Below are 14,028 nucleotides of genomic sequence, written 5' to 3'. Positions count from 1 at the left end.
GACATCCAACATTGTGTAGTGGGGTGGGGAAGAGGTGGACGCCTTCAAAACAGGATTTAAGGGGGGCTTACGTATTGCATGCACCTGCTATGTGCCCTGTGAACAGTGTATGGCATTTCATTCATAGAGAGGAAATTATACCTCTAAAGTAGGAGTGGCATTAATACATTCATCAAGATGAGAACAGATTCTGGCAGGTTTGCAAAAAAGCCAGGAGAATATTTTTGGTATGTGGTTAAAAAGACATCTTCATCTTGTCCAATCCTTTTTTAAAACCTCTTCTCAGCAGTGTGCGTCTCCACTCACAGCATCTTTCCAGAAAGTGAAGACTAACTGAAACATAAAATGTGTTTGAATTTTGACAACTTCTCTCCTTCAGCAAATAGTTTTGCGAGTCAGCATGAATTGAGGGGACTGAAAATGCAGGATCTAGAACCTACAAACTCCTGCATGCTAATCCCAGTTCTGCACTAACAAACTGCGCGGCTTTGGGCATATCATGTAACCTCTCTCCTTCAATTTTCCAAGTAAAACTGGATACTTCTTACCTCTCTCCATCCCTCCTGGGAGTGCTGTGTTGATTACAGTAGCCAATGTATATACATCACACAACTCTGAAAATGGAAAGCATAGTATTTTCAGGTCTGCAAGATGCTATAGTTAGTCTCCTTGCAAGGGCCTGCAGGAAAGGGAACTGCAACACACTGACTTCCATATGAATTGTTTATTGAATAAATACATGCATCATAATGTAGAATTACATGAGCAAAAAAGGCAATCTGTACAAAATAGATCACACTTTGTTCTCATTTCAACTCTCATCAATTGCCCCATCTCTGCTAAAGAAGGATTCCAAACAAAAGATTCATCTCTTTTAATCCAAGTGACACACTGTGATTTGTGTTTGGATTATGCCAGCTCTGAATTTAAGAGTGCTGGTCTTCTTCCCAATGAAGCGCAGCATTTCTAAAAAACGTTTCCATTCCATAGAACATAAATGTTGGTAAATACAGCTAACAAAGCTCATTTTTGTTTTAAAACATATTTTAAACACCTTTATATGTTCATATGCTAAGGCACGGGATAAACAAACAAACCGCATGGAAAGCTAATGAGCTGACATTCAAACCTTGACTTACTAACGAGACAGGTTTTTTTGGACCAAAAGGAAAAATAAACATCCTCGCTTTTTTCTTTTCCCAAACAAAAGAACAAGCCAGGACTAACAGTTACTATGACACACAGATTTTTTTACGCACTACCTAGGGCAGAAAAAGACTCTCTTACTTGGACCGAATTGTTCTGATCCATTTTTTACGCAACACCAGATTTTCGTAAAGCACCCAGCAGTGAGTACTGAGAACAAACAGGGGCTGTTGGGTGCTCAATTATTTTGAAAATGTGGCCTCTTCATTTTAGGTACCTAAGTGGAGCTGGGCTATCTTGAAAATCTAGGCCTGACGGTGAGTGCTGAACTATTTTGAAAATTGGTACTATAAATTCTACATTTACTTTCTCCTCCATTTTGTGTTACTACCACTTGTCTTGACCACAAACACCGCATTTTCCCCCTACGGACTAAAGAAGGAAAAACATGCAGTTATCTGTGATCCAGCACAAAGTCTAACTTCTTCCTCAAGTTAGCATTTAGAGCTGAACCATAGTGGGGCTGAAAATTTAGCCTTTAGATAGGGATTGAACTCCTTGATGTCACTGGTCATGGTGTTAACCACAGCTGTCAACTACATTTACACCAAAAATCCTTCCTCCTAGAAGCTGAACTGAGGCAAAAGGCAATGCCACTGAGCTACAACTCCCTTACTTACATCAGCTCTTACTTTCTGCACCTTCATTTGCATCTACATCAATTCTCTCTCTGTTCCTCCTCCCTACAGTGTAAAGGGATAAATGATTATTCCACAAGAAAAGTTATATTTCGTAATATATTCCATTGTGTGTGTAGATAATGAATGTGTGTACATATTTATACATACCCATTAATATAGAGTGGAACCTTTAGTGAACTTGAACAAGAGGCAGACTTGTTATATGAAGTGGGAAATTCTCCAGTTTTCTTATGGTTATAGGGCTCTCTGTACAGCTCAGTCCTGCAGTCTAAATGCTTTCAAAACTCCCAGTGAGAGTTTTGTCTGCTGACGTTGTTTTGTGAAATAAAATGACCTCACTATAAAAGAGTTCCACTGTATATATAAGTATGTGTGTAACAGATAAATTGTGTGAAAACACAGACTGATATCAAACTAAAATGGGCTGATGCTTAATTTTGATGGAAACTACAGGCTACGTCTACGATAGGCACTTTGGTATATTTAGTAATGTAGGTATATTCTACATCTAGAATTAAGGTTCTGTCAGTAATTATATTATAAAGCTATTTTTTCAGGAGTTTATTCTGCCTTAAAAATTCTTTCTTGGCTAAGACTCAATTCCAGACTCTTAACTAAATACTACACTTCTGTTGTCTAATTGCATATTTACCCAAGATCATGAGGCTAATGGCTCTGAAAGAGCTGCACTGGTCTCTTGCGTTCATAATGCACATTTTATAACAGTCTGAGAAAGCTTTCAAAAAGGAAAACAAATTGGATACAAAAACAGTCCTCCTGTGATTCATAGCAGGAAGGTTGTAGTGGCTTGTCCTCAACTCTCAATTGTCTACTTTCTTGCTGGTGTGTGTTATCTACATTGTTGTGGGTCCTGGTAGAAGAATACAGCAATGTTTCAAAAGAACCTACCTGGCACATGGTAGCAGTGGGGGTGCATTTTGCCTCATGTACTAGGTACATTAGGCAGCAATGAAGCAATTACGGAAAGAGTGTCAACTCTGGATTTCATGGTTTTTTTTTCCAGTTTGTGCTCCACTTTAATATTATACATATTCTGTATAATAAAAAGACTACTGTGTCTATTTGATGAGCCTGAATTATAAGATGCTTCATATACCTTATTTGTCAGTGTAATGACAATGCAATTGTTAGGACAGTCCACGAGTGGTTATTTATGAGACCTGGTTTCTAATATGGAAGTTGACTGTCCTCACCATTCTTTCAGAAGATCATAGGTACAGTGCTATAAATTATGGGGAATAAATTACACCAATAAGAAATAATAAGTCAATCTTCATAATAAAATATTGTACTGTTTATATGTCTTCATTCCTGCATCAAATGAAACCCCAGATTTATATGCGTAGATTCATGGACCATGACAATCCTTTCTTCATACGTTTCTAGAATTCTCAACTCTAAAACACATTTATTATATTCTCTAGAATGACCTTCCAATAATACATTTCTATATAAATATTAAAATATTAATGTTGTGTATGTTTTCTTTTACTAGCCTTACAGGGCCAGAATCACACTGTTAAATCTTAATTATGTCTTTCAATTAAAAAAAAAAATCCACAAAATTAATCATTTTAAGACCATTTTGCTGCAAGGGCAAAACTAGATTTGTCCAAAGAATTTAACATGCATTTAGAAGAAAATATCTTTATCCTTGATCTGTTTTCTTCTGACTTCAAACCAGGATGGAAAAATTATATAAAAAAAATAGTATATATTTACATGGTACAGTGTACCTCGTGATATATAAAACAAGGCAGGAAAACAGCAGAACAGCATCTTTTCACTTTCTAATAGGTACAACTGCCATAAAGTTCAATTTAAACACAAGAGGTTACTCTACCATACCATTGCACATTACAGTAACATCATGAAAAGTAGTTCAGCAAATTAAAATACAAAGTTTAACAATAAGATTGGCTAAATCTACATATCATGTCCAAGTATTATAAAACTATTGGGGTGTGTCTAATAAGTAAATAAATGAAGCTATAAAAATAATATTGATACACCTGTGAGAACAATGCTTTTAAAATATATAAAGGTTAGCAAAAGTATGCTAGGGGGAACTCCTGGTGTCTAATGGTGCCTAGGTTACAACATGTGGCTTTGTACCATCTTCTGTTAAGTCATACCTAAAAAGGGACAGAGCAAAGAGGAATTATTATTTAAAGTAGAGTTATGTTATTGAAAACCCACCAAAACGTTACCATACTCACCACTGGGTCCAGCCTTTGGTGAGTTCTTCAGATGCCAGAGGTATCAATAACTGTGAGAGGGATGTTAAATAGACAATCAATGCACTGGGTGCATATTTAAGTCTAAACTTCTCTTTAAATCGTCAGAATTTGACACTGGGCTACACTGAAAGCAATATTGCCAGCAGAGGGCATTTTACACACATGCTGGCATATGTATTTGATACCGGTTGATTTCTAGAGGAGGTTTAAGTTGTTGATTTTGATCTATAAGTAGTTTGGGTCCAGGCCACTTGAAAGATCAACATTCGCTCCTGTGATATCATGGCAGCTCTGAGTGGCTGATGTGCTCATGCTAAAAGCCCCCTAGTTTAAATGGGAGGAAGCTGGCAGCAGACAATTCATTGTGAAAGGTATGAAAGGTCCTCAGGTCTGGAATCCCTTACTCAGTCCATCAGAGCCCAGATCTGGTGACTTCCAGGACTGCAAGTCTTGCCTGTTTTTCCCCAAAACCTTTCCTGGGCATTGTGGAGATTAAATAGGTCTTGCAGGATGGTGAACTGGGTTGACAGATTAACTTGTTCAGGGGCACAGAAGGTCTTTGACAGAGGTTCTCTTCATGTCTTTGTATATTTTGTTATTTTAATTACTGTGTGTGAATTTCTTGTGTGTACTTTGAAAAGTTCAGTTCCACACCAAGTAAACATGCCCTTACAATGGCCCTACAATTACTTGCAGGAATAATAATTTAAAGTAAATCAAGTGGCTCAGATCCCATTTTCAGGATCTGCAATTCTGGGAGACCATTTTCTGGAATTTCATCCATGTTCTATTACCCCTTATCTGTCTGTACCATCACTAAGTTAGGCATTTAGAACACTTGTGTACATTTCTGCAGGAGTGTATTATCCTCCCACTTTCTGCCATCTCCTGGTCTGCCATTCTTCCCACCCCTTGTCATTTGTTCCTGTCCTCACTGAGGCTTGAGGTATAGAATGCCACTGATTTTGAAAAACAATAGATCTGAACCAGGCACTCACTCAATCAGGCTTAGGCCCAAGGGTTTTAGTCTTTATAGCTGTGACTTGCTACATGACATTTTTCAGCATGTTTTCAACTTACCTTGCCAAGCAGCCCTTTGTCTTTGGACAAGAAACCACCACTGTTCTTCACTGCTACATCTAGTGTCCTCTTCTGCACGTCAGGTAGAGAAACACTGAAATCAAAGCTAACATGGAAAAAATATTGTTTTAGTGAGGATTTCATGCCTGAAACATGTAATATGCTTTGAACTGTGCTAGTTTTGTTGCTGCTGCTAAACACCACAATTCTCATTGACCCATTTCTAGAGCATTTCTTTTACACCACAAAATAAAAGCATACAATAAATAAGGTATGGACTATAGAGGGAGAAAAAGAAGGAAGAGAGGAGGATAATCCCACTGTCCTGTCCAACATTTCCCTTCAATAAAGTGTTCAAGGCTTAAATCAAATGTTCAGAGCTATAGGGTTTGATCCTGTTCCTAGCACCTAGTGCTAATCAATGGGCTGATGATTGGTTATCTGGGGGAAATAGGAGGAGGAACCCTACTCTCCAGGCTGTAGTGCTGCTTCTCATTTTATAATCAAGATTCAAGGCTGCATCAGACTCCATGGCTCAATGTCCCCATTCTCCAGGGGGGAACAGCTGGTGGGTCTGTACAGCAGCAGAGCCACTGGCCTTCATGCCCTTCTGTCAGAGTCCCTTCCCAATTCTTCCCCACAACAGCACACAAGGAACCAAGCAGACTCTGAAATCCTCCCCACTCACAGAGTGGAATGCATTTTGTTCCTTTACATCTGGGACCTCTGCACTTCTGGAGAGTGAGGGAAGCCTCTCTACCATAATGACTCCAGCTGAGCATTCACATCTATTGTCACCTGACCCACTGCTCTGTAAAGCACTTTGTTTTGTCAAACAAAGAAACTCAAATCTGTCACCTGGATGGGGGAGGATGGAGATGTAGTCTTCGGGAAGCCTCCGTGGATTTTAACAACCGTCTTGTTTTTCTTGTCTATTTTTAAAGATCTAAAAACCATGGCTCTGGTAGCAAAATGGACGGATGCTACTCCAACATTTGACTGACTGAAGATAGTCCCCTCCTTCCATTATACAAAAGACCAGATGTGCTGGTCTACTGACCTGGCTACAGGTAAACGCCAAGCACCCTAGCATTCCCTGCTACAGTCCCAAATCTTTGTAAGGACTGAGCAACGGTTACTGTCAGAAGCTCATCTGTGTGGAGGGTGCACTTGGGACTGAGACACTTTGGCCATTCTACAAAGGGAAGATCTTGTTTCCAGACTGGCTTTGTAAGGGAGAAGTCTTGCAAGGCAGGCTAGGAAATAATCCTCACAGGAAACATGCCACTTTGAAAGGCCCTCTTCTGCCTCAGTATTGGCATGCTGGCAAATAGGCCTAGTTCCAGGCAGAATGATCACATAGAGGCAGGAAAAAGAGCCACTATTTAAAATCCTCAGCCTATGACTGCCCCATGTTGCTCAGGAGACTGGGAGTAACCTCAGCTTTCTTTTGTATTTTTAGGCTTTGATTTATTATTTTTGTGCCTTGATTTTCTGTTTACAGGTTTAATGTATACATATGTTCCATCATTTATAATGTTGCTCTTTCTGTGTTGCCAAACGCCACCTGTGGATTACTATTTTTTGCCAGTAAACCTTGGTTTCTACAATACCACAGGTCAAGCTAGTGCAGTGCACATACCCAATATCACACCTTGAATATGAAACACGTTCTAGAAAACCAAATTCTGTTATTCCTTATTCAGAGCTTATTTTCAAAGCTCTGAAATACTGATTTAAACAGCAGAATTCTCTCTGATGTAGCCTAAATCTCTTATCTACATTGCAGATCCGTGCTATGTATTCTTCACGTACAATGTCCATCAATGTCAGTGTGGACTGAAGAGGAAAATTTTGCCCCAAGTCTTCCCTACTCCCTGAAGCAGAAGCAAATCCATGTATTTTTTTAATTCATGAAACCAATCAACATGGAAAGCAGACTATTTATAATGCAATATATGGAAACAGAGACAACTCTGGCTTTTTAAACCTATCTTATGTTCACAAGAGATATATGTAAGTTTTAAACTTTTAATCATTTTTAACACAAAAACCAATAAAAGTTAACTTGGTTATTTGTTGGTTCTCAAGAGTTAGAACACAGAGTGAAACTGTTGGTTACAATGAAGCTGTATACGAAATTTAATGTTTGAAAGCCTTACAAATTCATATAAAAATCTAATTTCACTCATACCAACATCATATTTACAAAGGGCATGGATGTTGCCCTGATACCTTTGTAAATTGGTCTTGATCTGAATCAGCCTCAAAATACAAACAATACTTTTAGGTCCTACCTACATTAGGCAAATTTTTTCAGAAGTTTCCCACTGCTACTAACACCTGTTTGTCTCTAAAGGTATTACGAATGGTGAGAGCCATAATGTAGACACCTCACTAGTTGATAACACGACTTGAATAAATGTGTTAATTAGAACTTCTCTGAGCAAGATTAGATGACATAGAGCTTAAAATGCCAGTCAGCTACCCATCTAGGGCTCTCAATGTTCCTAATATCAGTGGAGTCAAATCAGTTAGCAGCAGTGAGACACGTCTGAAAACTTTCAGCTCTGAAGAAATGTCTTTAGGCTGTTTGCACTAGCAAAAGTGGGACTTCTAATTCATCACCAGTGCTAACAACAGTGGAAGCTCTATAACAGATCAAGCTCAAGGATTAAATTATATGGCGATAAAGACAAGTGCCCTGTCTACACTACTGTTTCCACCAATTCCCATTGGTAGAAGAGACTGGTGCCAAATTTTTGTCAGACTAGACAAGGCCTTAATGAACTCCGTGGGAACAGAGAGTAAAACACAAAAACCTGACTAAGAATCTAAGGATGACTCTTTGTTTGAAAATTTTCAGCCTACCTCTAGTTCATGCAATAGAAGTTTAACAGCTTTGCCTATTACATAATGTAAAACTAGTAAACTGAAAATGCAACATACGTTTGATCGAACACTGGGTTTAATGTCTTCTTTGATACATGTGTTTTTCTTCTTCCTGATCTTCTCTTGTCAGGTAATAAATACATTCGGACATACGGGTCAGATCCCTCCTCTGAAAAGGCGATTAAATTTCTGTGATTAAAGAACCCAAAGAGAATCCCCACCCAAAGAGAAAAACAGGTTAGAAAATAGTTAGAGCTTGTTAAATACAACAAGGAGAAATGTGCTTGCTTCCTATTTGGCTGCACTTTTTTAGTCGACTTACACTTTCATCCTTTGTTAAATTAAGAAACTGCTGATGATTGTTTGGCCAAACAGTGACTAAGTGGGGACATGAAGTGAACTACAAGTATTTGAGTCATGTAGACATTGCAGAGGGAGAAGAATTGCTTAGGGAGAACTAAAGGTGATAGACACCTGGGAAGGATGTGATGAATTGAACAGAACAATACCTGGAAAAAATTCCTAACAATTGAATACTTAACACTGTGGGAAAGTCTTCTAAAATAAGTGGAGAAAGCCCAAGTGCCTGCAAGATTTCAAACTAGGTTGGACAAAAAACTAACAAAACATACTCTAGGGAAAAATCCTGCCTTGCAAGCGAGATTGACTACATGGCTTAACAGTAAGGCTAAGATTTTGTCATGCATATTTTTAGTAAGAGTCATGGACAGGTCACAAAAAGAAAAGGAGTACTTGTGGCACCTTGGAGACTAACAGGTCACAGGCAATAAAGAAAAATTCACAGAAGCCCATGACCTGTCCATGACTTTTACTAAAAATATGCGTGACAAAATGGGGAGCTGCAAGGTCACCATACTGCCCACACAGGCCCCGGCTTGGAGCTGCAGGATCCCCCCCCCCCCACACACACACCTACTGTGGCCAGAAGCTGTGAGGCACCCATGCTCCCAGTTATTGCAGGTGGTGGCGGGACCCCGCAGCTCCCAGCTTCCGTGGGCTGAAGTCACACAGGTCTCCGGAAGTCACGGATTCCGTGACAAAGTCATAGCCTTACTTAACAGCAATTTTCCACCTCTCTAACTTCTATAAAATTGTCACTGTAATTTAGAAGGTTCAGAGCATTCATTTAATCTCCTATATGTGTATCTATTATGTTTAATATATGAAAACCTGCTGTGCTTTGAGCACCAAGCCAAGTGGAAATAAGCCTTTTGAAATACATTAAGTTCTTTGACAGGAGAGTGTGAAGACAACAGTCAACTTTTTTGAGCTGTTTACTACCAGCATTACATTTCTGCAGTGTTGGATGTTGTTACACTAGCAATAATTGCTTGTTAGTGGGTACTATTAATTGTAATGCAGTAGTTCCCAGCAGCACCAATTGAGATCAGAGCCCTGTTGTGATAGGTGCTATATTAATACCTAGTAAGAGATAGTCCTGTTGTATTAGTTTGGATAGATTATGTGGTCTAAAAGTATTACACATGACCCAGTCCAACATTACACAGTATTAAACAAGATTTGGCATTTGGTATACAGAGACCTCAGCCTGCTTAGTACCATGGCAAACACAGCATTAAAATCCTTTTAGCATTTTATTAGAGAAACAGAAAAAGGAAAAACAGTTAAAGCATTTGAGATACAAAGTATTAAATAAGGTTTTCATTTTAACAACATCCCTTTTTCCCTTTCCCTTTAGCTGAAGAAAACCTCCCTTTGTTTAACAGTCTCTTAGATGGAATCGAAGATGGTAATAACTGTTCTTTTGAGGAAAAGAGAAGAAGTCAGTTGAGCAGGGATAGTGCTGTTGTTGCGGCTGTTATTAAAGTCCGATTGTGTTGTCTAAGAAGACAAGACAAACGGAGAAAAAAGAACAGCAAAGATAGAAAATGCAGCTTCTGACTCTGATGCTGACTTGCACTTGCAATCTCACTGCTGGAAAAAAACAGGCACAACAGATGGTCTTGTCAGCTACTCTGAGACCTGCCAAACTTGTACAAGCATCAGGCTGTTTAGGGCATTGCTTTTAGCTGATTCTCTAGTCACAGGCTTTGAGCAGTGTTGCAAAATATGTATTCTTGGGCAGCTAAGCTAGACTCTCATTAGACAGAAGGAAACAAGAGAAAGATAGTAAAGAGACAAAATAAGATAGGAAAGGAAAAGGACACATGGAGGAGGAGAAGAAACAACAAAGTTTCATATCCCAGGTGGTGATTGGGATTTAGCTGAAGGTGGTGGAAGTGGCAATTTCATCTGGGTCCCTCTCGCTGGCCTGGCTTGGTCAGGACATTTCTCAGGATTAAGAAGGTGACCTGTGGCCACAAGAGATGGTGGGGAGCTGTTGAGGCTCACTTCAGTAGCCATTTTTTCTCCTACTTTCTTTAAGAACCCCAAAAGGGAATGCTGGATGGAATAGCCCATCCCCACATTATTTTGTCCACCAATTAGGCCTAGTTTTCAACACATCCATTTTGGTTCACTGATTTCTGGTTCCACAATTCTCTTGTTCAACATGCATGATCTTAACAAATTTGTAGGCCCAATTATCACAACAGTCCCTGCTACATATAGTTTACATTGCAGTATGAACAGATAAGACAGACAGGATGGGAAGGGAAAGGGGGGCACAGAGAGGTGAAGTAACTTGCCCAAGGTCACAGACCAGATGAGTGCTGGGTACACAGCCCATGCCTTGACTCTCAGTCCATACCCCTATCCGCTAGACAATGCTGCCTCTCCAAATTGCACTGGGGTTTTGAATATCTTCTCACAGAGTGACAGCAGCTCCTACATGTGGCTTTCAGTTCCTGCTGATATAATCTGGATGTCACTGTTGAGAACTATCATCTAATGGCAGTAGTGGCGATTTTGTGATTTAGTCTGTCTACCACTGATGAGTACAACAGTATATGATTTTGGCATTTGCATATCATCATACTCTTAACATGTGGCCTTAAAAGAGCTCCAGCCAACCAGACCAGTCTAAGGATGGAAGAAGAGACTGGACATTGGTAGATATGCCAAGCATCATGCAAAAATATACAGTCTGATATGCTGGCTTTACCTGCAGGAATGCACCACCACAATAAGTTTGTTTCTTTGTGAGCTGTGACGAATTGTCAACTGAATTTGCCCTAATGGAGACTGTCCCAGCGTTGTTCCACTGTGAAAAGAAATAGAACATTACACGCTATATAAATGGCATATAAAAGAACAGATCAGTTGAATTATATATGCAGAGTAGAATGGTGGTTGTGCTTTTCCACGCTATCTTTAGTGAGAAGCATGAAGATCCTTTGAGAACTCCAAATACAGAAGAAAAATAAAAGGAAATTTAAACAGCACTGAGGACTATTTGCTGCAATCCTCATTAGTCTAATAGAAACAGTGTGGTTATTAAACATACTAGATTTCACATTAAGTCCTTTAGCAGTCAACCCTGCTTTCACCTACTCAAAGACCAGACTCAACATAACTAACTGACTTTGTTACATTAATATTAGTAGGATCCCATGGAAAAGTGGGCTGCAATTCACTAGTCCATAATGAACTAATATTATATGGGCATTCTTTAAAGTGTGGTTATCGTGTGAAAGATAAATATAAAAATGGTACCTTCTTATTTGACCTATCTGCTTATTGTAGGTCTTCTCATTTGCATTCTTGCTTACTTTATTGACAAAAATAATGATTTCATTCCTCTTTGCACTGCACAGCCAATATCGCTATGGAGCGTAAGCTGGAATTTATTCTACCTTGTACTTTAACAAATTTAACAACTAAATTCTAATTGCAGAATCTTTCTTTCTGGGGAGTTAGGAAGCAGAAAGATCAGAGACTGATTCTCAAACACCAAGCTGACTGCAGTCCTGGCAGTTAGAAAATTCAAAATGAGTAGGCTCTTCCCTTTTGGTAGTGGTACTGACAGTGCTTTACAAGAGCAACTTAAGTGTATTGCAATAAACAAGTATTTAACACTCTACTTTTCAAGTTGTCGCAGTCTCTGACGTAGCTCCTGTGTGGCGATGGGCAGCGATATGTCTGAGGCTATACTTGGAGTTGGTTCTTTGACTGAGAGGTGGCTGGGAGAATAGGTGACGTTGGAGGCAAGGAGACTGGAGGAGCTTCGGTTGAGATCTGTTGGCCACTGGGGACTGGCATTAGGAGGATGACTTTTTTCAGCTATATCAGTCTTTTTATCACTCTCGGTCACTGGGGAAGCTGGAACAGGTTTGTGTGAATCAGCTGGTGGTGAAACAGGGACCTGAGGCTTAAAAGAAGCTTTTCTTGAGTCTTTGGAAACAGACGGCCTCTTTACTTGAGCTGAGTGTTGATGATCTGGAGACCGCTCTGGCTTTTCAAGAGACAGTACCTAGAGGCAGTAAAAACATTAGTGGTCTGCATGATAATACATATTTATTTCTACCAGATTTTTGGTAAGGTAACACATTTTTGGCATGCTTTTGTGCCTTCATTTAGCATTAGTCTAACTTTTATTCATGCTTGCTGTAATGGGAATACTTCCGCACTGCAAAGCACAACACCTGCTTCTCTGTATGGAAATTGCATATTAAAATTAATGAACTATTAAAACTACTCACTATTTTCCTCACTCATCTGGCATTTTCATCCTCATTATTCCTTCCCACAATACGGCGACTGCTGGTGCAAGAATCGTCTATTGTGCAGCTCTTGCCATCTGGAAAGCCTTCAAGTAGCTTTCTGCCTCATCTCTTTTCAAATTTCATCTTACATCAGATTTTTTTTTCCTTCTTGTCCATATCCCTTAATTTCATTCTCTTTAGATGTGCATTTCATGTATTCATCAATGTACAGTATATTTGCTCCAGAATAGTCTAATTTATCCCCAATTTTTTATATTTAACGCTGCAAAGTATTTTGGGGATACAATCTGTGTAAGAGATACTACCCAAAATAAAGTTGGATTTGAATGTATTGCAGCCTACTGTTAGTTATGCAATGTGCGGGGACAGAGCTTCCAATTCATCAGGACTCAAAACAGGGAGATCACCAATGTCCAACACAATGCACATCTACCCAGCTGTCTGCAACTTTATTTTGAAGTCACTTTTCTATGCCATTGACAAGCTGAGGACAACTCAGCACTGGACTAATGTTACAGAATACGCTTTTTGTAATTCTCAGTCTACATCATCAACAACGTTAATCTCCACCCTTCCACAACTGAGAACAGCACACAGTACAATATGTTGTCCTTCCCTTAAAGCCAGAAAATACAGGCTACATGCTATCTCAACTCAAACATATCCTCGGTAAAAACTAGTGCTGCCATATATAAAGTGTAAAAAAGCTGAAAATGGCTGAGAACTTTTAAAACTGGGCTATTACAGACTGCAAATCCCAGTGATGATTCAACCCAGAGATATGTAAAACAAAAGCAGCTCTCGACATGGTTGTAGTTGTTTCCATCACTTCACACTGACTCAGACATTCTAGGTTTCAGACGGACACACAGAAAGTCCTGGAATCTTATTATATACATGAATTAAAAAAGACCCTTATAATACCCTGAGTGCCATCTTCATGTTTATGGTGCTGTTTGGACCAGAATTGTTAAGCTGGAACCGCTGATGCATAGTTAGATCTTCACTTGCCAGCAGTTGGCTCAGAGGAAGCTTGAAATTTCCCAAAGAACACTGATGTTGTTCATCCTTGACCTAGAGCAATACAGAAGATAACGTGCTCAGCTTTATGAAAACACTCAGAAAAAGAAAATAAAGTTATAATTTTAATGACAAGTTTTCATCATGTTCAGATATAGTTTGCCCTTAACCCAAATTTGGTGGGTCCTATATTTATAGGTGTGTCGCTGCGGCAGGAAATATCAAAGAACCTTATGTGTTCAATATCCATTCACTCTCATCTTTACCTTCATTAGAAAGAAA

General features: G+C 39.2%; 1 protein-coding gene across 4 annotated transcripts in view; it reads right to left on the bottom strand.

Annotated features, from left to right (window-relative positions):
- Positions 1 to 709: 709 nt before the first annotated feature.
- Positions 710 to 14,028, bottom strand: part of ESYT2 (extended synaptotagmin 2) — a 130,144-nt gene continuing 116,825 nt past the window's right edge. For all 4 annotated transcript variants that reach the window (XM_048837635.2, XM_075125987.1, XM_048837636.2 and 1 more), the window contains 7 exons: positions 13,651 to 13,800; positions 12,085 to 12,473; positions 11,166 to 11,264; positions 8,138 to 8,269; positions 5,189 to 5,294; positions 4,088 to 4,137; positions 710 to 4,003 (listed from right to left, as the gene is read on the bottom strand). In XM_048837635.2, coding sequence (XP_048693592.1) covers positions 3,958 to 4,003; positions 4,088 to 4,137; positions 5,189 to 5,294; positions 8,138 to 8,269; positions 11,166 to 11,264; positions 12,085 to 12,473; positions 13,651 to 13,800 — 972 coding nt within the window. In that variant the 3' untranslated portion in view covers positions 710 to 3,957. The remainder of the gene's footprint in view (positions 4,004 to 4,087; positions 4,138 to 5,188; positions 5,295 to 8,137; positions 8,270 to 11,165; positions 11,265 to 12,084; positions 12,474 to 13,650; positions 13,801 to 14,028) is intronic.

This window comes from Caretta caretta, chromosome 2 (assembly GCF_965140235.1).
Source record: "Caretta caretta isolate rCarCar2 chromosome 2, rCarCar1.hap1, whole genome shotgun sequence".
NCBI classification, from domain to species: Eukaryota; Metazoa; Chordata; order Testudines; family Cheloniidae; genus Caretta; species Caretta caretta.
Note: the sequence above shows the minus strand (reverse complement) of the source record. Positions and strands in the feature narration are given on the sequence as shown.